At 45.2% G+C, this 23,753-nt stretch overlaps 1 protein-coding gene across 2 annotated transcripts in view; it reads left to right on the forward strand.

Annotated features, from left to right (window-relative positions):
* Positions 1-23,753, forward strand: part of LOC137423744 (uncharacterized) — a 200,832-nt gene that overhangs the window by 62,787 nt on the left and 114,292 nt on the right. For both annotated transcript variants that reach the window (XM_068111209.2, XM_078773776.1), the window contains 3 exons: positions 6,888-7,043; positions 10,047-10,196; positions 22,115-22,228. In XM_068111209.2, the coding sequence (XP_067967310.2) occupies positions 6,888-7,043; positions 10,047-10,196; positions 22,115-22,228 (420 nt within the window). The remainder of the gene's footprint in view (positions 1-6,887; positions 7,044-10,046; positions 10,197-22,114; positions 22,229-23,753) is intronic.

Here is a 23,753-nt window from a genome sequence, read left to right on the forward strand (position 1 = left end):
GCTGTTTTAAAGACCTGGAGGGAGGAGTGGGATTGAAGGGAGTGTGGGAGTTTGTTCCAGAGGCGGGAGAAAAGAGGAATGAAGGAGTGAAGGTGAGCAGAGAGCCGAGATTTTGGCAGTTTAACCATCAGAGGCTTGCTGGCAGATCTTGTGCGACCTGTAGGAATATTTGGGGGACAGAGCACAGAGAGAGCTGGGGGAGCAAGGCCGGAGAGGAGTCGGTAGAAGACAGAAAGACCACCTACCTGCCTGCGGTGAGTGAGTGAAAGGCCCTCAGAGATAGCTTCATCGCGGGAGATTCCAATGATTCTGAAAGCTTTGGTTTCAACAGCGTGAAGCCGAGCTAGGTGTGAGGCAGGAGCACCAGCCCATCGGGGAGAACAGTATTCCATTGAGCTGTGGATGAAAGCCTTGTATGTGGTGAGGAGCTCAGGTGTGCCTAGGAAGGACTTTGCACGACGGAGGATGCCCAGTCGGCAACTGGCTTTGCAGGCCAGCTTGGAAATGTGGTTTTCCCAAGAAAGATCATGGCAGATAGTGAGACCCAAAAGCTTGAGCGACAGAACTTCTTGGAGAGGATTGTTGAGAAAGTAGATGGGAGGGTTGTCCAGTCGATCTTTTCGGAGAGACATAGTAAGAGTGTGAGATTTGTCAGGATTGAAAGACATGTTCCACTTGTTTGACCAGTCTGTGATTTTGTCCAGGTCTTCAGAGAGTGAGGAGGCTGCAGACTGCTGATCTGAGGGAAGAGGAATGGAGCGGCAGAGAGTGGAGTCATCAGCAAAGAGATAGGATTTTCCAGAGAGTCGGAGAGATCATTGATAAAGACCAGAAAAAGCACAGGACCCAGCGCGCACTGCCTTGGGGAACTCCAGCCTGAACAGGAAGGGGAGATGAGAGAAATCCATTCAGGGCCACACGTTGACTACGACCAGAGAGGAAGGCCGCAAGCCATGCATGGAGATTTCCATGGATACCATAGGAGTAGAGTTTGGTGAGCAGAGCTGGGTGCCAGACCGTATCGAAGGCACGTGATATGTCGAGGGAGACAGCTCTGATTTCCTGTTTGGCATTGAGGACCTCCATCCATTGTTGAGACAGGAGAAGCAGCATGTCCAGAGTAGAGTGACCTGGTCTGAATCCAAATTGATGATCAGAGATCAAGCCATTGGAGAAGAGGAAAGATTTCATATCAGAAGCAATGATGGATTCCATGACTTTGCTGATAATTGGGAGCAGGCTGATTGGTCTGTAGTTAAAAGGATCTGTTTTTGCACCTTTTTTGTGTAAAGCGGTAATGTTTGCTGATTTCCAGGATGCTGGCAGATGACCTTGAGCAAAAGATAGGGTGAAAAGAACAGAGAGAGGGTGAGATAGAGTGGCAGAGCAGGATTTTAGGACCCGTGGGCTGATGCCGTCTGGTCCAGTTGCAGAATCAGAGTCGAGGTTAGACAAAAACTCCTCCACCTTGTCAGGAGAGAAGGACACAGAGTCCAGGAGCAGTTGGGTTCGACTGGGAAAGGTGGGAACAGAGAGAGATGGTTTTGGGACTAAAGATTTTGAGGCAAACACAGAGTTGAGGCATTCGGCTTTGTCACGTGCGATGTCAACTGTGTGGCCATTTGAGGTAAGGGAGGGGATGGAGGGGGAACAAACACCAAAAACTGATTTGACCAGACGCCACCAGGATTTGGAGGAAGGAGACAGGTTTGAGAGTTCGGTCTTGAGTGAGGAGAGATAGTGCTTCCTGGCACTCCTGAGGGTAGACACACACTTGTTCCGAGCTTGGTGGAAGGAACTGAGATTGCCTTCAGTTGGATTAGCCTTCCAAGAGGCAAAGGCAAGTTGTTTCAGGGCAACTGCCTCACCACAAGATTCGGTGTACCATGGACGGGAGGAAGGGTAAGACAACTGAAGACGAGATGGGATAAATCTGTGCATGAGAGAGATCAGTTTGCTTTGGAAGAATTCCCAGGAAGAATTGATGTCAGAGGCAGTGGAGATGGGAGACCAATCCAGACGATTGATGGCTGCTTGAAGCCCGTCCCAGTCGGCCTGAGTGAAATGCCAGACTCTTCGACGCTGAGGAGGCTCTCTGAGAATGGCCAGAGAGATGTCCACTTTGACAAGCACATGATCAGAAGAACCGATTGGAGCAGAAGAAGAGCAGCAGACATTAGCAGGGAAGTTTGTCATAACCAAGTCTCGAAGAGAAGAAACTTCATTGGCTGAGATCCGGGTCGGGAAATTGACAGATTGTGTCAATCCCAGTGAGTCACAGAAGTCCTTTGCTGAGGTGCCATGACTGGTGAGAGAGGAACCCACACCCAACCAGGTGGCATGATGAGAGTTGAAGTCACCACATATGAGGAAGAGAGAGTTGGGATGAGTGGATAGAAGTTGGTCCATGTTGTCAGAGAGTGAAATGTAAATTGAGTCATCACTGTTTGGGGGACGGTACAGAACACATATGAACAAAAGGTGGGAGCGGCGAGGAAGCCGGAGCCAGAGGTACTCCTGGGGGTGAGGAGGAGAGAGGGCAGTGCAAGGAGAATGAGGAAGAGAGTTTTTGATAAAGATAGCCACCCCACCACCAGGACGAGGCTCAGGTCTATCATACCGGAAGAGGGAGTAACCAGGAAGAGATATTGAGGAATCAGAGACATCTTGAAGGAGGAAAGTCTCTGTTAAGCAGATCAAGTCTGGATTGTCAGAAGCAACCTGTATGGAGAGATCAGTCAGGTTTGAGCGAAGGCCCCGGATGTTTGAGGTCCATACCGTTAAAGAAGAGAGAGGGGGAGCATCGGGTACAGGACAGGGGAGGGGAGGAGTAGGGTAAGATGAAGGATGAGAGGGGGAGGTAGGGAGAGCAGTTGATAGTGTGTCAGAGATTACAGAAGAGTTCCAAGAAAAGGAAGGATGAGGAGGATGAAAGGTTTGGTGGTGAAGGGATGAGGCAGAGTGAGGGGTTGTTTGAGGGGGGGCATGGGACAGTAGAAGGTTGGGGGGGGGGGGGGGTAGAGGCATGAGATAGAAGGGAGACGAGGTGGGGAGGAGGCAACTTTGAGGAGGGGGGAGGAGGGAGAATTTGAGAGGAATGGTATGGGGGGAGATTTGAATGGGAGGAGTTGGGGGGGAGTTTTGAAGGGGAGGAGTGAGGCGGGAGTTTAGGAGGGGAGGGGCAAGGGGGGAGTTTCGGATGGGAGGGGCAAGGGGGGAGTCTTGTAGTGGAGGGGCAAGGGGGGAGTTTAGGAGTGTAGGGGCAAGGGGGGGGGGATTTGGAGGGGAGGGGCAAGGGAGGAGTTTATGAGGGGAAGGGCAGGGGGGGGAGTTCAGGAGTGGAGGGGCAAGGGGGGAGTTTAAGAGTGGAGGGGAAAGGGGGGAGTTTAGGAGTGTAGGTGCAAGGGGGGGGATTTGGAGGGGAGGGGCAAGAGGGGAGTTTAGAAAGTGGATGATTAATGAAAGACGAACATCGATAACAAATTGGGTTTGTTGTGATTTTCAAGTTAGCAATCCGATTCAGAACGATGGAGGAGGGATGGAATGAATGTGAATTTAGACCATGTAGTGAGGGAGACGTATAAGATATTGAATTTCTTTTTTTTGACGTGGAATGAGTTGGAGAGGAAATTGAGAAAAGCCTTTTAGATAGGAAGAAAAACAGCGTGTTGTAATATACCACTGAATAAACCACTGAAGGGTAAAGGTTAAACATATTTAAAATAATATTTAAACAGAACCGTGAACAATCTTATATGCACAAAATACCAACGGGGGGAGGGCCGAGAGGGACCACCACGAGTCGCGTGAACAGGGCAAAAGGTGGATGGCAAGGAGATAATGGGGGCGGGGCGAAAAGCACCACGATACACCTGGACAGAAAGTACAGGATGAGACAACGGCACACGTGGAGAAAGGAAAAATAAATGTTTTTTTTTTTGGGGGGGGGGGGAGGGGGGGTTGGGTTGGGGTGGGGTGGGGATTTAAAACGTTAGACAGAGAGTATTACGTTCGGTGTAGAAGGGAAAAACTGAGAGCCAAGCAAAACACGATGTAGGGGACTTAAGTTAACAAACACCGACAGGGGTACAAGGCCGCACACGAGGCGCAGAACAGGATTAATTAATTACGAGTTACAGGAAATTCAAACCAAAACTAACTTTAAACAAACAATAAAGCATGGACGATAAAGTAACGAGTTGAAATTTGACAAACACACGAATGAAAAAATAACCACTTTGGATGCCCGGAGAGAAACCAAGCCTCCAGGTCGGAAGCTTCAACAACTAGGCCGCGTGGCCGCGCGCGGCACGAGATACTCGACTATTTTTTACAGGTATGAAAGATTAACCCCGATAAAACTTCCGAGGGACACTTAAAAGGTACACACACGTAAGATAAACAGTTTAGACAAGAATACAAATGTGACAATGACTTAGCTTCGAGTGTGCGTGAAGATCGTGGAACAGCTTCGAAAATCCGTGACCCCTTGGAAATGAATGAACCCTTTCTTGAGAGTTCCAGGGCTCTTCTGGACTGGAGCGGTCGTACCTGTTCAGGATTGTATCTTGAGTTTCGAGTGCTCTTTTCTCAGCCTGAAAGGTGAAATCTCAATATGCAGAAGTGCTGCTACCAAATTATATGTTGAGCGTGTGAGTGGCATATGATTGCCAGAAGTCCACACTCACATTATTTGAGTTGCTTTGCTATGTGGTATATCATCCTAGGATTATGAAGAATAGATGTCAAAACTGATGTTATGTGCACTACATGACCAAAAGTATGTGGACGTCTGAACATCGAACATCTCATTCCAAAATCATGGTCATTAATATGGAGTTGGTCTCTCCTTTGCAGCTATACCAGCCTCCACTCTTCTGGGAAGGCTTTCCACTAGATGTTGGAACATTGCTGTGGGGATTTGCTTCCATTCAGCCACAAGAGCATTTGTGAGGTTGGGCACTGATGGGCGATTAGGCCTGTCTCGCAGTCGGCGTTCCAATTCATCCCAAAGGTGTTCGATGGGGTTGAGGTCAGGGCTCTGTGCAGGCCAGTCAAGTTCTTTCACACCGATCTCGACAAACCATTTCTGTATGGACCTCGCTTTGTGCATCAGGGCACAACAACAACAACAACAACAACATGCATTTTAAAGGCCATTTTCCCTACTAGAGCGGGGGTTAGCCTTGCGGTCCCCATGACGATCTTCTCCATTTTGCCCATTTTTCCATCTCCAACAAATCTTCTCCATGACAATCTTCTGCATCTCTCCTTGTTAACCCCCTTGCCCGCATTTCTTCTTCCACCATCTTTAGCCAAGTCTTTCTCGGTCTTCCCCATCCTCTACTTCCTTCTACATTCATTTCCATCACTCTTCTCAACCAGTCACTTTCATCCTTCCTCAACACATGACCAAACCATCTCAACCTGTACCTCTTCACAGCATCAATCACAGGCTCTATTCCCATCATCTTTCGCAATTCATCATTTGTCTTACTCTCTCTCAACGATACTCCGCACATCCGTCGAACCATTCGCATTTCCACCCTTTCCAACCTTCGTTGCTGCTCTACGTTCATTACCCATGTCTTGCTCCCATAAATCATAACACTTCTCACACATGCAGCATACACCTTTCCCTTCAGCTTCAACGCCACTCCCCTCATCATCAGCACGCCACTCAGTTCCCGAAACTTCTTCCATGCACATCTCACTCCGTTGCTGTTGCCGAGTCTGATCCACTTTCTCCATTCAGGCATGCATCAGGGCACAGTAATGCTGAAATGGGAAAGGGCCTTCCCCAAACTGTTCCCACAAAGTTGGAAGCACACAATCATCTAGAATGTCATTGTATGCTGTAGCGTCAAGATTTCCCTTCACTGGAACCAAGAGGAAACGAAACCATGAAAAATCTCCATAATCTCGATATCTCCAACGGTTTTCGAGTTGTCGCCCCTCAACATACCGTGTCCGTCCATGGTCGGTTTTCGTTTCTGCAATAACATGGAGAACGGCTGAAGGGATCTGAGTCAAACTTGGTGCAGGTATGTATAGTGACGTAAAGATTAACTGATTATATTTTGGGGGGTAATGAGGTCAAAGGTCAAGGGGTAATGAGGTCAAAATTCACGCAACACTGCGTGAATACTTCTTTAAATATGTATCTGATACTCTGCCCTCTTAGCAGTATATACAGTACGTGTCAGAAGTAACCTAGCTTCCACGGTTGGCGGATAACCCGTTCAGGATAACCCGATCTCACATCATCCGCGCCCACATTCAACCGTGCATAAATTTGCATATTTAATGAGGTTCGTCTGTCCCACTTTGGTTTCCGTGCGATAACTCCACCAAATATTGGCTGATTTTTACACACGTGTCTCGGCATAACTCGGATCAAGTTTGAAAACCAGCATCAACTGGTGGAACAACTCGGTTTTCTTTGTGATGACGCTTTAAAATTTGCCCATACCAGCTAAAGAATGGTCAGGTATGACATGGGCCGATAGACGCCTCTTATTAGTCCCCTACCGGTGTACACCGGAGGGGACTATAGGTTTGCACTCCGTCCCTCTGTCAGTCTGTCAGTCTGTCCGTCCGTCACGCAAAGAACAGTTTTCCGGACTTTTTTTTCTAAACTTAATGCTAATGATTTCAAACTTGGTACATGGTTTCCTTATGATAAGTTACAGATCAAGTTTGAACTTCACGACGTTTCGATCATTTTTGACAAAGTTATGGCACTTTGCACTTTGGTAATTTCCCCAACAGTTTTCCGGGCGACAGACTGCCGGTAGGGGACATGTATTGCAGGGCAGTACTCAGAATGCTTGTTTACTCTGATTTCGTACTTTGTTCACAAATGCATCCATATAATTACATTTCAGCTCGGAATCTGCCTGAAAGACTGGTGCGTTGTCCAGCTGGAGGAGAAAACCTTTCGATGGATCTTGCCCGCGCAATGAGGGGCTCACGGCGATTTCCATTCTCTTCAAGGCCACCATTTTCTGTCCAACCTCTTCGTGTCGAAGAATCTACTGAAGGTTTTTCTTTAAAATGGGATGAATTGCTTATTGTTAAAATGAAAGAACTATTATGTGAAGGTTCAACCTTGAGTTGAGCTTTTTATAAAAAAGCAGAATAATGTTTGTAGATTTATATTTCTCGATGGAATTATTCTCCTTTTGGTGTTGGAATGAATATGTATAACTTGTGCAATTTATCCCCAAAATCCCAAGTTTCCCCCCAAAATCGGTGTTTGCTTTCTTAGAAACTATACACGCAATTCCGATGAACCTTAACCACAACCTTCATCACCCATGATGTACCAATGTTTGTTCACGGCATTAAAAAAAAAACTCCCCCCTTGGGGATCTATGGGTGGGGCAGAGGAGGGGTGAGGGGGGTGGGGGGGTTGCCCCCCAAAATAGTATTTGCTTTTTTTCTCAGAACCTACACACACTTTTGATGAAACTTCACCACAACCTTCATCCATGATGTACCAATGTTTGTTCAAGGCATTGAAAAAATTGTGGTCTGAGGATGTGCACTGTGTGGGAGGGGTGGGGGGTTGCCTCCCAAAATTCAAAAATTGGTGTTTTTGTTTCAAGTCTTATGATTGTGTTGGTATGATTGCACATGTTGCCCTGTCTTATAGCAAGCATTGAAATTGGTTTAAAATACCTTTAGTCAGTGCAGTGTACTGTTTATTAACGCACAGGTTGTAAACCTGGTGCGTTATAGCGTTTGCCTGGGAATTTCGGGCGCTCAAAAGTGAAGCTAGTTTCTGTCACCCATTTCTGTCGCTCATTTCTGTCGCTCATTTCTGTCGCTCAGATGTGTAAACATGACGTCATCAAATCTATATTTATAGGATAGGTTATAGGAGATATATATGTTATAGGATAGGAATATAGGACCCAAATGACCCAGAGGACCCAAATGACCCAGAGGACCAAAATGACCCAGAGGACCCAAATGACCCAGAGGACCAAAATGACCCAGAGGACCCAAATGACCCAGAGGACCCAAATGACCCAGAGGACCCAAATGACCCAGAGGACCCAAATGACCCAGAGGACCCAAATGACCCAGAGGACCCAAATGACCCAGAGGACCCAAATGACCCAGAGGACCCAAATGACCCAGAGGACCCAAATGACCCAGAGGACCCAAATGACCCAGAGGACCCAAATGACCCAGAGGACCCAAATGACCCAGAGGACCCAAATGACCCAGAGGACCCAAATGACCCAGAGGACCCAAATGACCCAGAGGACCCAAATGACCCAGAGGACCCAAATGACCCAGAGGACCCAAATGACCCAGAGGACCCAAATGACCCAGAGGACCCAAATGACCCAGAGGACCCAAATGACCCAGAGGACCCAAATGACCCAGAGGACCCAAATGACCCAGAGGACCCAAAGGACCCAGATGACCCAGAGGACCCAGATGACCCAGAGGACCCAAATGACCCAGAGGACCCAAATGACCCAGAGGACCCAAATGACCCAGAGGACCCAAATGACCCAAATGACCCAGAGGACCCAAATGACCCAGAGGACCCAAATGACCCAGAGGACCCAAATGACCCAGAGGACCCAAATGACCCAGAGGACCCAAATGACCCAGAGGACCCAGAGGACCCAAATGACCCAGAGGACCCAAAGGACCCAAATGACCCAGAGGACCCAAATGACCCAGAGGACCCAAATGACCCAGAGGACCCAGAGGACCCAAATGACCCAGAGGACCCAGAGGACCCAAATGACCCAGAGGACCCAAATGACCCAGAGGACCCAGAGGACCCAGAGGACCCAGAGGACCCAGAGGACCCAGAGGACCCAGAGGACCCAAATGACCCAGAGGACCCAGAGGACCCAAATGACCCAGAGGACCCAAATGACCCAGAGGACCCAGAGGACCCAGAGGACCCAGAGGACCCAAATGACCCAGAGGACCCAAATGACCCAGAGGACCCAAATGACCCAGAGGACCCAAATGACCCAGAGGACCCAAATGACCCAGAGGACCCAAATGACCCAGAGGACCCAAATGACCCAGAGGACCCAAATGACCCAGAGGACCCAAATGACCCAGAGGACCCAAATGACCCAGAGGACCCAAATGACCCAGAGGACCCAAATGACCCAGAGGACCCAAATGACCCAGAGGACCCAAATGACCCAGAGGACCCAAATGACCCAGAGGACCCAAATGACCCAGAGGACCCAAATGACCCAGAGGACCCAAATGACCCAAATGACCCAGAGGACCCAAATGACCCAGAGGACCCAAATGACCCAGAGGACCCAAATGACCCAGAGGACCCAAATGACCCAGAGGACCCAAATGACCCAGAGGACCCAAATGACCCAGAGGACCCAAATGACACAGAGGACCCAAATGACCCAGAGGACCCAAATGACCCAGAGGACCCAAATGACCCAGAGGACCCAAATGACCCAGAGGACCCAAATGACCCAGAGGACCCAAATGACCCAGAGGACCCAAATGACCCAGAGGACCCAAATGACCCAGAGGACCCAAATGACCCAGAGGACCCAAATGACCCAGAGGACCCAAATGACCCAGAGGACCCAAATGACCCAGAGGACCCAAATGACCCAGAGGACCCAAATGACCCAGAGGACCCAAATGACCCAGAGGACCCAAATGACCCAGAGGACCCAAATGACCCAGAGGACCCAGAGGACCCAGAGGACCCAAATGACCCAAATGACCCAGAGGACCCAAAGGACCCAAATTCTATGTATGTTTCTATGATGATGTATGTTTTGGTGAAAGTACATAATGTGAATACTAGTAGCAATTTTACAAAAACCATGGCATAATTTCAAATCTTGACCCGAGATGATAATTATGCTACATCATAATTTCCATGTGCCAACCTGGGCGGAATCCAAGTGGATTCAGTTGTTCTACCTGGTGATCACCAGGGGTATTGCCCCGATGTTTTTACCTTTGGCTTTTGACCTTGTGACCCCAGTGACGGGATTGATCTCTTTTTCTCTCCCTTGAAGTGGTTGAGATGGTGGTTGTAAGCCACATTGAAAGCCCCGTGCATTTCTACGTACGCCGTTGTGCAGATTACAATCTGTATTTTGAAATGAACAAAGTTTTTCAGTCCACCTGTGGGAGAGTCGCTCATCTGCCTAACTCCATTGCTCTCGGTAAGCTGACCAGATGCACAACGCCTTAACGTTTATATATGAAGAATTGTTGTTTCCAAACATTGCACACTGTTTTGCATTATTAGGGATCCAGTCCTTCCAGGATAAATATATCTATTTTTCCTTCTGGTTCCAAGTTGGAAATTGAATTTGTTGAATATTTTTTCAATTGCATAGACTGGCTGCTTGTAACTTTGTGTAGTTTGATAAATAAACTTCCACCCTCAATTGTTCAATATTGTTCTTTAATACAACATAAATATCGCACCAGACAAAAGGAAAGTGAAAAACTGTATGTACCAAAATGTCGCACATCTCTTGGGAATTTTTTTTATGTTGTACCTAGGTACGAATTTTTGGAATTAATTACTGTTAGATATGAGAGAGAAAATTTGCTTCCGTTCTGGAGAAGAAGATTTCTTCCGTAAAACTCTTGGAGTACTTGATGAGAGATGAACTGTATGTTAATAAATCAAACCGATTAAAATGTTTAAATATTAAGTTATCAGACCCCGATTAGCATCTCGTGCTATTTTCTGGTTCCCATTATCCTATTATTTTTCACTTTTTTATATGACATTATAGACAGTGTTGTTGATTTTGATGTGGATAATAATAATGTTCACGTTTTGTTGATTATACTTGTAATTTAACTGCACCTTTGCATGTTCATTCGATTTTAAATGCATTTTCTCGGCAACCGTTGCTCCGATAACACAAAAATGTCACCATAGAATGCGCCTAATCATGTAGAATTTTTTTTTTACAGCTAGCCCGTAGGGCAATGCCGTCTAGAACAGTTTATTTCCTTATGTTCTCATGAATGTACACCAATCAGAGCTGAGGATCTGGTCATATGACAGGTGGACAGCGTTTAGTAAACATTACAGTTGGATATTTTATTAAAAGGAAATATAATAACCTTCTGTGGAACTTTTTGGGGTCCCAGCAGGTGCCGTAAGGTAGGTAGGAAGGTAGGATTGAACAATTCCTCAATACAATTATGATTTTGTAATGTGATTGACATAGACCTTGCTCCCGAATCTGGAAGTGAACAGATGATGGTTCCCTTGGTTTCGTATTTCAATAGAATCGTGATTTAGCATTATAATTTGATATATTAATACCATAGTATTAACTTGTGATTGTAAGGCCAGATAAAAAAAATGAGTTGGTGATCGTCCTTTTTTCTCAAAAGTTCGGGTAGGGAGGGAGGTTTTTTTTTTTTTTTTTTTTTTTTTTTTTTTTTCCTACTTTCCATTGAGTTTTGTTGACATGGAAAAATATGAAATAAAGACTCCTTTCTCCTCAAAATGATTTTATTTCTCCATTCATCGGGTTCCATCCTGTGATCCGTGGCCGTGTCTGCAGCCAACACAAATTTGAGAAATGAGCCAAGAGTCTTTGTCACATCAGAAACTTTGCAAGCTGGTGAAACTTTCGTCATGTCAGTTTTACTGGGGCCGGCGAATACTTTGACAAAAGTACCGCGTGTATCGTCAGGCAATGGCTCCCTATCCCCATCATACTTGCCGTCTGAGAACTCTGCATAGAAGTCCGAGATTGTAACATCCAACTCGATATTGCACGCAAACCAGTCCTTCACCGTCTTGGAAGAGCCCTCACGGGCTATTGATGCGATCACAATAGGCATTTCAAGCCGATTCTATCACGAATCGATACAGATTTCAGCGGGAAAAATCTCACAATAGCCCCCATGAATGGCTAACGTAAAATGGGTGAAGTTGCCCGAGGCACTTGCGACGCTCCGCGCAGCATGCACTGCGCAGCACGCACTGCGCATGCGGTGCAGAACGGCGCCAAATTTGACTGTGAAAAGATCGTTTTTGAATGATTTTTTTTCAAAATAAAAAATAAAAAAGGTTTCGGGTCGGGTGTGTTTCGTAGGGTCGGGCGGGGACGATCACCAACTCATTTTTTTTTTCTGGCCTAATGATGAATGATGCTGTTTGGAATGAAAATATAGAGAATGTGCTGTCAATGCCTGACGTTCGACTGAAGGTGGCACAGGAATGCGACATTTATTTGAAAAAACAAAACAAAACTTAATACATTAATTGCTGACTGCTAGTTGGTATCCCCACCCAGGTCATACTATCCTCTTCAACTAAACTATTGTCGCGTCGCCCGGTGTTTAACACCGCTGGATGGCGGAAAGCCGAGTTGCGTAGCCACAATTCCGAGTTGCGTAGCCAAAACTGGCGGTTGGTCCGTCATGCGCGGGTGAAGAGAACAAGGTGCTTACCTGGACAGAAGCATGGGTTTATTCTCGGACCCACAAACAAATAAACACACACGACAAATAAAATACAACAATCATGGATTTTATGAAAGTAAATGTCAGGGATAAAAAAAAAGAAAAAAGTGAGGTAAATCTAAATCCTAATTTGAGACGTCTCCACTCGGTCACAAATACAACACATGGCGGAAAGATAATAAAAAATAAAAGGTTTTCTTTTTGTCGGCCGGTACTCAGTCCGAAATGCTTTTAGGGTCTTGGTGGTCATTGCAGCCGGTGTAGCCACTCGCACAGGAAGCACTCTGACAATGGCGCCGAAACCCCACGTTGAAAACGCCCAGGCATGAAGCAAACAGTCAAACGGCCCTTCCTCACCTCCACCGCCAAACGCAGCATGGCTCCAGCTCCCCCGAAAAGCTCGACAGTCCAACAACACCTCCTCCTACATTGCAAAAGTTCACAAAGCTCCGAAAAGGTCTCCTCATGAGTGCACCCGAGACAAAAGCGACCGCACGAGACGAAAGCCAGACCGAGAGGGAGAGCGATTCTTTTTCCAATGGTCGTTTTTACCAGCACCTTCTGCATGACGTCACACTGACTAATCGCCGAGCGCTATTGGAGTACCCCATCTCCACGACCAATGACGAACTTCGGAGGCGTGGCCTGCTGACTTTGCTTGGCGTGAGTGTCATTAAGGCGTGGCTTACTCGCCGATCGGCAATGTCCAGCACTGTCAGGAGTGGTGGTGATTTAATGGACGTTTTGCATGGGCAGCCTTGTAAATGTAAAAATGTAGGGAAAGCCACAGGGGGGCAATCACAGACTGGGGAAACTAGCTTTAATCCTTACCTAGTTACCATAGCTTCACCCCTTGTATGAAGACACGTAAACAACTTAAGCTCCGGTTTCCCTACTTAATATATCGAGATGTCTCCAACGCGTCCACGGTCCATGCTACACCTATACGATCCTACCTGTGCTATGGTATTTTATCCTCTACCCCCATAAACGTAACAGTATCAAACAAGCCCGGCTCCGCTGTCGTTTGACTATCGGTCTTGTTTAATGATAATTATGATGTCATAGGTCATGTGGTGCGGGCGCCATCTTGGAAAAACTTTGGACATCTCGGGGAACCGTTGCACGAAAGAAAATTGAAACTTAGCACACGTCTGGAACGCATTATGGGGAACAACATTTGATAATGATAACTTTATCAGTGCCTTAATTTAGACATAATTGGATGCGGCGAACACTTTATCCAATCAGTATGAACTTTTTGAGGGTCATCTACAAAGAAACTTGATGACAAAATTAATTTGACATCAGTCACGGATTGATGTCCATATTTGATTGAAGATAAAAACTTTTAAAATCTTCTTCTCGAGAACGGTTTACCAGATTGATGCGAAAATTCATGCACATGATTTCATTGGAGTTGGGGAATATAAAGTGTAATTTCTAATCTCAGAGGTCACATGGTCTCTGGTAGCCATATCTTTTTTTAACCTAAAAACTTTCAAAATCTTCTCCAGAACAGCTGGACAGATGGAGGGGAAACTTCACACAAAGGTCCCCAAGCCGTGGGTATACCAGGACATTCACGAATTTGAACGGAAAAAATCACGAACGGAAAAAAATGAAAAGTTATTTCTCTTGAACCGTTCCATCCATCGATGTGAAACTTCACAATTTTGAACAAGTGGTCAAGGGGAATACTTGTTTCAAATTTAATCGTGGTCAGTCGTACGGTCTGGCAGCCAGAATTTCTTATTGTTCAAAGAGCTTATGTTTAATTAGCTCTTAAATGAGCCTCTATCTTGTTTAGAAAAAAGAAGAAGAAGAAACTACAATATTATCTTCTCCAGCCGTGTGGCTTTTCAGGATATCAATTAATTACGTACCTGTTGAACTCTGGCATCCTGTCAATTCACAATTTATCTCCGTCTGTTAAATACGTACCTTTGGAATGCTGAGACCCCTTAGAGGCTTAGACCTTTGAAGATCCTTAACATCACCAATACCCCCAAAATACCCTGAAGAACCTTAAATACCATGAAGACCCCGAGGACACAAAAGACCCAAAAGTCCCCCGAGGAGGGAAACGACCATAAGTCAAACTCGAGGAGGGTTGGGTGGTGGAAGAGGTCACAGACAGTAACAATATCTATTGATTTTCTTCTGTTTATTATTAGGGACCACTTTCAAGTACTGGTATATTGGTTCGTCTTGTGCGTTACTTGGCAAAATTTTTATTTTATTTTTGCAAGTATGTTGATCACTCTGGTTTGTGTTTCTGTCCGCTGACACATACTTGCCTACAGGTCACAATTTTAAACCAATCTTCACGAAACTTCAGCAAATGGTACAGTTCGTGGTCTTACAAAATCATGTATTTTTAAGGTCAAAAGGTCAACATAGGCCAAATGTCAACCACATTTTTTGAAATTTCTAAAATCCTCAATTTTCATCCGATTTGAAATTTGAAAAGGATTTTCATAGCTAACTGAATTCAACCTCTAATAATTTTTGAGGTCAAAAGGGTGCTCTAAAATCCATGGAGTGCCATTCAACTTTGTTCTGTTTTGCCTAAGTGTCGCTCAGTGATTTTTTTCCAGTCTGTTTGTCGATGTCAGCCGCCTACATGTCACAATTTTCAACCGATCTTCTCGAAACTTCACCAAATGGTAGAGTTGGTCATGAGCAAGAAGCCTATTGTTTTTGGGATTGAAAGGTCAATAGGTTAACGTAGGCCCAGATCACCAACTTTGTCGAATTTCTAAAATCCTCAATTTTCATCCGATTAACTTGAAATTTTAAGAGAATTTGCATATCTGGTCACTGAATTGAACCACCAAGTATTTTTTTTAGGTCAACAGAGGCCAAATTTCTGAATTCCTCAATTTTCATCCAATTGACTTGAAAATTTAAGAGGGTTTGCATATCTGGATGCTAAATTGAACCCCAAACTATTTTTGAGGTCAACATAGGCCATTTTTCTAAAATCCTCAATTTCCATCCAATTGACTTGAAATTTGTTTTAAATTTAACGCCATATTTATTTTATACCGCTCTCTGACCCTCTTCCGAATCCAAGTGTTCTCCGAACATTTTCCTACATGTCTCCTGTGCCTTTGCTACCTCTTTCTTTGCAGCTTTCTTGGCTGCCTTATAACTTTCATGCTCTGCCTTTTCTGCCTCCGTACCCTTCGCCTTTTGCCACTCCTTGAACTTCTTCCTCCTCTCGTCAATCCTCTTTCCAACTTCATCATCCCACCACCATGTTTCCGAGTGCCTCGGTGGTCCTTTTGTCCATCCACATACCTCACCAACGGCTCCCAACAGACTATCTTTCATTGACATCCAACCACCTTCAGGCTCAACCACATCATCCTCTACCATACTCAGCCTCTCTTTTAATGCCTCCCTCACTGTCACCTCTTTCAACCTCCACACTTTCATTCTCGGTTGGGGCTTCACCCGCCGAGCTCTCCTCGCACCTTTTCACCCTTATGTCACAGACAACCAAGTGGTGCTTTGGAACAGCCTTCTCCCCCGGGATCACCTTTGTGTCCCGGAGGTGCCCCCTATCTCGCCTACGCACCATCAGGTAGTCGACGGTTGTCGTCGACCCACCTGACGTGTATGTAACGAGCTTATTATCCTCTTTCTGGAACTGAGTATTACAAATCAACAAACCATCTCCATCAGCAAACTTCAAAATCCTTTCAACTTCTCCATTCCTCACACCACATCCGTAACCCCCATGAACTCCCTCAAAACCGTCTATACTCCATCCCACATGTCAAATTAGGTCTCCTCCTACCACAACAACTTCCTCATCTTTCACGTTTTCCATCAGCTTCTCTATTGCACACCAGAACTTGTCCTTCTCCATCGCTCCGACCGACCTGTGGAGCATATCCTGAGATGACGTTCACCAAGAGCTTTCCAATCATCATTTTCGCCATCATCAACCTTTCACTCACTCTAGTCACACTCACCACACTGTCTACAAACTCATCAGAAAACAGGACACCACCATGCCTTCCGGGCACCCTTGCCAGACAAACGTGTATTTCTGTCCCTGCCTACCGTTCACCATTCTCACACCACTTCCCTTCCATCTCGTCTCCTGCACACAACATATGTCCACTCTTCTTCTGACCAATACTTCCACTACTTATTCTGACCTCCCTGTCATTGTCCCGACATTCCATGTCCCAAACCTCAGAAACCGATCTCCACGTGCGGAATCAGACGTTTCGTTGTCATAAATGGAGTGATTTCCACCCTTGCTTCGATCGGGTTCCCCACCTTGATTTTTGATGAGACGGAGTGGGGTCCCCCACGGGTACTTCGGGCTGCACCCTGCCCATATGTAATTGTAATTGTCATGGTTCCGTTTTTGAGGCAATGTTTTATGGCCGGATGCCCTTCCTGACGCTAACCCTTTTAGTCGCCCCTTACGACACGCAGGGATACGGTGTACCTATTCTAAACCGGGGTACACACCGAGTAAAATCGAGTGCCTTATCCTAAAAACCTGAAATTGCAGACACATGATCAATGACCCATTTTGTATTGAAATATTACATTTATGACATCATAGGTCACATGGTTTGGCAGCCATATTGGATTGAAGGAAAATATGAAATAATTATATCTCTGAAACCGCTTACCCTATTGATGTGAAATTTTGCATATGTCATCTTACACCATTGTTGCATATAGTTTGAAAATGATGACGTCGTAGGTCACGTGGTTTGGCAGCCATCTTGGATAGAAAAACAAACCTTGTGCAATCAACACGAAACTTCACAAAAGTGATCCGCTAACCATACATATGCAGAGTATACATTTTTGATGTCATATGTCATGTAATTTGGCAGCCATATTAGCTTCAAAGCCGATATTTAAACAAAATCTCTTCTCCAAAAACGCTTCACCGATTGATGTGAAACGAGTTGTTCTGCGGAAACGAGTCCTGTGGTAAAAATGTGATTCTTCAATAGCTGAAGGGATTTAAACCAAACTTGTTTATTTTTAGGACAGTGAATGAGGGAATCTACCCATTGTCATGGGTGGGGACTACGTGGAGGCATATTGGCGACAGTCGCATTGCTCTACTTTTTATTTTAATTATGATGTCTTAGGTCATGTGGTACGGGTAATATATTGGATAAACTGAAAAACTTTGCACCTCTATTTCCGAAACCTGTCTGGAAATAATTGAAACATGGCACATTGTAAAATACTCCCAATGGGGAATAAAAAGTTAAGATTATGTCATATGTGCCTCCATTATGGCGTCAAATTCGACAAGTAGAACGCTTCATCCCATTAGTATGAAATTTCTTGAGCGGCATCTGCCCAAAGATTGTATGGGAGAATTAAATTGATCACATCATTGGTCATGTAGTTCGGCAGCCACTCTTCATCGGTCATGTAGTTTTAGCACAACACTCTTGAAACTTTAAAATACCCTTCTTTTCCGAAATGGCTGAACAGATCGAGGCAGAACTTTATTGGCTTAATCGTCTGTCCATGACAAACAAATAAACCACCGGCCATTTTGTCATAGGTCACTTGCTTTGGCAGCCATAATTTTTAGCTCACCTGGAATGTAGTTCCCGGGTGCTAATGCAATGGCGTGTCGTGAGTCCGTCAGTCCGTAAACGCTTGTATCTTCTTCTCCGAAACTGACGATGGGATTGTGACCAAACTTGGCACAAATGATATTTGGTATTGTTGCGGTTGTGCCATCAAGGCAAACTCCCTATAGTCAATTGCAGGACAACATGTAGCCTGCAGTAGTCAGTTATGTTTTATTGAATGGAGAGATTAGCCCTTTCCCATTGTATAGTAAATAGAGACCAAATATGCGTTGAGTTAGGCAGGATGTCGAACCTTTGTGTAGCTGGGAGAAGCCATAACACCAGATGTGCAGGAAGGCGTGACCAGTGAGGGGGCGGGAACACCTCGCCATGATGCGACAAGCCTCAGCCAATGGGAGGCTCTGCAACATTTTGAAGGGCGTGACCAGTTCTGATAATAGCCCACGCGTAGGCATTATCATCCTCTTGTTTTTTGGGACTTCTTGGAGGACAGACCTGAGCTCTTGCCCCTTTCGCCACGCCCACGACGAGACCTCGCTGGCTTTTTCATTTCTCCCACGACACGTGTTTGGCCTTTGTTCGACGCCGACACCCATTGCGTCTGCACCGATCTTTTGCGGCATCTAGCTGACCCGCAAGCGTTGGCATTTTCGACACGACTCACCTGTGCTGAAGTTCATCTACCTGTGCTAAGTTCGTCCGTGCCAACTTCGAGGCGGCGATTCGTCCTGCGGACCTGACCTCATCGAACTGCTAGCAGTTCGATGAGGCCAGACCACGTGGTCACCAGCGAGGAATCCCAGCACGTACATCGGTACGCCCTTTAACCAGTGTTATTCCCTGAGTGTGTGTCAGAGTGTGAAGGCACCAGTGGGGTTTATTGGCGCTGAGGAAGCGCCTTTAGCGATTGACTTCCAGCCAGTGTAACGCTAATTCCTGTCACAGGAATTCTGAGATCATATAAGTGGGCGTGGCAGTTCCTGATTGGTTCGTGTTGGGGAACGCCTTCTCGCTGCCGACGTGACGTAAATTCGCGCACGCGCACTGGTGATTGGCGCTGAGGAAGCGCCTCTAGCGAATGACTTCCAGCCAGTGTAACGCTAATTCCTGTCACAGGAATTCTGAGATCATATAAGTGGGTGTGGCAGTTCCTGATTGGTTCGTGTTGGGGAACGCCTTCTCGCTGCCGACGTGACGTAAATTCACGCACGCGCACTGGTGAAGCTTACTCGATCTTACTCGATCCCATATTACATGTACTTTCATTGCATACAAATTATACTTCCTCCTAGAAATTCCATGCCCGAACCTCAGCGCAATCCAAGAGGATTCACTTGTTAGGATAGGTAAGAATTGTTAAGGTAAATCTTCGTCTGTTTCTCTGTGCCTTCCAAATAAAAGGCTGTACATTTTGTTCTTACTTCCAACCTGTTCGGTACATCTTTTCTCCATTGGCCGAGCATCATCCGGGACTGAATTTGGCTAGACTCAGGTCCATAAATCTTGTGGGGTAACGCCGCTTTCCACACCATGCAAAATAGCTCGGCACGCAACTGAATAAGGTGTGTGAAAGTGAGGGGGTTCGATCGCGCAGTTCTTCGATACGCGCGTGCACCTTGACATGTGCACCTTGAACCCGAACGACCGCAACAAATTGTTGTTCAGGAGTGGGATAAATTTGGAACCCTCCCGGCCCCTCGTACTTCGGCGGCCCCCGCAACAAATTGTTGTTCAGGAGTGGGATAAATTTGGAACCCTCCCGGCCCCTCGTACTTCGGCGGCCCCCGCAACAATTTGTTGTCAGGAGCGGGGATTCGTACCTCTCGGTCGCACCGCAACAGTATGTTGTGACTAAAGTTTGTTCACTGCATTGAAAAAGATCAGGGTTTAAGGCAGTCTACCGTGAGTCAAGGTGAATTCAGGTTTGACCCCCCCCCCCCCCCTCCCCAAATAGGAATTTGCTTTTTTCTCTGAAACTACACACACTATTTCGATGAAACCTGACCACAACCTTTATCAACCATGATGTACCAAAGCTTGTTCACGGCATTAAAAAAAATCTGGCCCTGAGGGGTTCTACGGGCGAGTTGTCCCTCAACATATGTTTGCTTTTTTTCTCAGAAAACTACACAAGCAATTTTGATGAAACCTGACCCCAACCTTCAGCTCCCATGATGTACCAAAGTTTGTTCACGGCATTAAAAAAAAAAAAAAACAGGCCCTAAGGGAGTGTATGGGGTTTGGGGTTTGGGGTTTGGGGTGTGGGGGAGAGGGGGGGGGGGCCCAAAATAGGTATTTGCTTTATTCTCAGAAACTACACATGCAATTCTGATGAAGTTTGACCACAGCCTTCATTTGTTCGTTCAATGCATTGGAAAAATATGGGTGTGAGGAGGTATACGAGGTGGAGGGGTTGCCACCCAAAATAGGTTTTTTGTTGTTTGTTTCAAGTCTTACGATTACTTTGGTATGATTGTATATGCTGCCCTGTCTTCCAGCAACCATTTAAATTTGTTTAAAATACAGTGATCCTGTTTAAAATACTTTCAGTCAGTGTAGTATACTGCCTTATTCTACCAGGTGAGCGCCCAGGGGTATTGCCCCTATTTTTTGAATTATAAGCCTTTAAAATTCAACTCCTCCAGAACGGTCAGACAGATTGAGTGGAAATGTTACATAAATGCTTCCCACGCCTTGGGTGTTCCCTGATAATTGATCGGTCGCATGGTCTGGCAGCCATATTGCATTGCATGAAAATCATATAAAAATATTCTCTTGAACTGCTTCATTGGTCGATGTAAAACTTCACATTTAGGATCTAGCAGTCATGGGGAATATGTTGTAAATTTCATCCTGATTGGATGCATCTGGCAGCCATAATTATTTTATTTTTTAAATCTGTTCTTTTTGAATAATGTTTTTTGAAATAACTCAAGCTATTGAAGTCGAACTTTACAAGTTTGGTCGCATCGTCAAGGGGAATACACGTTTAAAATTTCAATATGATCAGTCGCACGGTTTGGCAGCCAGAATGGTTTAATTATTTGAAGAAGAAGCCTTGACATTTTATCCTCTCCAGAACAGCTTACAAGATTGATATGAAACTTCACGCACATCATCAATGAGCGTTTCAGAATATAGTTTGATAATTCAAATGCCATTGGTTGTATTTTCTGGCAGCCATTTTTAAAATTCATTTTGAATCTGAGTTTTTTTTTTAAATTCCTTTGAATTTAAAATTTAAAATCCAGTTTTTTAGAGGTCGTCATGTGTCATGTGTCCTGTTAAAGTGGGGTTGTTTCAAAGCGGGACATTGTGGTACCCGGCCATCACTGCCAGCAGTTGTAAAGCGACAGTTCTAATTATTAGGTATCCAATCCTTCAGGTGAAGATTTACATTTCAACAAGACAATGACCCAAGCATGCAGCCAAAGCATAACTGGAATGGCTTCAGAACAAGAACGTGAAAGTCCTTGAGTAGCCCAGCCAAAGCCCAGACTTAAATGCCATTGAGAATCTGTGAAAAGACTGAGATTGCTGTTCACTGACGCTGCCCATCCAACTTGACAGAGCTTGAGGAAATCTGGAAGGAAGAATGGGAGAAACTCCCAAATCCCGATGTGCCAAGCTGAGACAGACATAACCAAGAAGACACGAATTTGTAACCACTGCCAAAGGCACTTCTACCAAGTATTGACTCGGGAGTATTGAGTTGAATACTTGTGTAAATTACATATTTCTCTATTTCACCTTTGTAAAAATATCTAATTTTTTTTCCCAAAAATGCCGCTTTCACATAATGGGATATTATGTGTAAATTGGTGACAAAACCCCCAATTTATTCCATTTTAAATTCGGGCTGTAACACAACAAAATGTGACAAAGGTCAAGGGGTGTGAAGACTTGCTGAAGGCACTGTATGAAACGGGTATATGCTTTGTTATTGTGTGTGTGTGTATATAATATGTTAATATTGAGGATGAAGAGATAAAAATTGATGTTTGTCTACCTGTTTTCTTTTTGCCGTTTATTTATTTTAGGACAGTTACTGTGTGTGCGGAGTTTGATTGATGGCTCTTGGTACCGTGCTCGCATATTGGCCTTGACCAAAGTGGGAGATGAAACTGAACGACATGGACGTCACTGTTTTGAGGGTGAGATGCTTTTGATGTTGAAGGCTTGCAACAGTGTTAAAAATATCCTTGAGGTAATTGATCATGCGGATAGAATTTGAAGAATATACTATATCGTTGCAGAGACCACCTTAAATGTTCGCATTATTTTTGTAGTACAAAAGATAGATTCAAATTAATGGGTAACTTGTTGAATTGGTGTGTATGATCATTCTCTGAATTACCCCATCTCCTGATTAAGTGGTTAAAGATATGACAGCAGATCAAAAATCTTCATACAATAAAACCTTGTTTATCAATACTGCATCTACATGGGTATGGAGGTGTCCGTTTGATTGTGATTTATTTATTACGAGCTGAAATACCCAGCATTGCCCTGGGGGAGTCGGGGGAGGAAAGAGGAGGTAGGGATGGGTAGGAGGGGGATGGACAATTTTACCCATGCGAAGAGTGTTTTAATCTCAGCGTTGCCCAGGTAAGAAAGGAAATCGAGGGAGGCGCAAAGCGCCCCTCACTTTATATGGGACGGTTCATCTGTATGTAACAACGTTAACATAGGGACTGAAAATTCGTTTCTCAGCTTCCACTGGACGAAATTGGCTGCAAATTTCAGAAGTAAATTCTTTGTACGTCGAGGTAATATGTTCCAGATTTCAGCAATGTCCATTTCCGCATTCTTGAGTTTTATGAAGAAAACCCTCAAAATCGTGTTGGTGTTAGTACGTCCGTCCGTCCTCCCAAAATGTGTTGGTGCTCATCACTCAAAGGTTATAACATTGAAACTAGCTGAAACTTGGAATATACATCGGCTAATACCTCTAATTGCTTCTGAAACAAATTCAAAATCTTCGCTCATTAAGGGGATCTACGGAGGAGGGGTTGGGTGTTTGACCTCCCCCTGCCCCTTCCCCCCCCACCAAAATAGGTATTTGCTCTCTTCTCTGAAACTACACACACAGTGTTGCTGAAACTTGGCCCCAGGCTTCATATATGATTCCTCACAAAGGTGTATTGACCACATCACAATCTGTGCTCAATTGGGGTGGGGGGGGGAGGGTTTGACCCACCCCAAAATAAGTATTTGCTCTCTACTCCGAAACTACACACAATATGTTGATTAAACTTGGCCACAAGCTGCATATCTGATGCCCAACAAAGGTTTATTGACCGCATCAAAATCTGTGCTCAGTAGGAGGTCTACGTGGGAGGGGGTTTGGTTTTGAACCCCCTCCACCCAAAATAGGTATCTGCTCTCGACACACACGGTTTTGATGAAACTTGGCCATAAGCTACATATCTGATGCCGAACGAAGGTATATTTACTGCATTAAAATATGCGCTCATTGTGGGTGTCTATTGGGGATTTTTGACCCTTCTGCTCCCTCCCCACCCCATCACCCTTGGTGTGTGTGTGCGTGCGTGTGATTTTTTCTTTTTGTGTGTTTTTGTGTAATTTCTCGGGATTGAAAGACATTCCAAGTGTTTGAGCAGTTTGCGAGCTCACTGAGGTCTGAGGAGTGGGATGAGGCTGATGTCAGAAGGATGA

Source organism: Myxine glutinosa, chromosome 3 (assembly GCF_964187855.1).
Source record: "Myxine glutinosa chromosome 3, kmMyxGlut1.1, whole genome shotgun sequence".
Taxonomy (NCBI): domain Eukaryota; kingdom Metazoa; phylum Chordata; class Myxini; order Myxiniformes; family Myxinidae; genus Myxine; species Myxine glutinosa.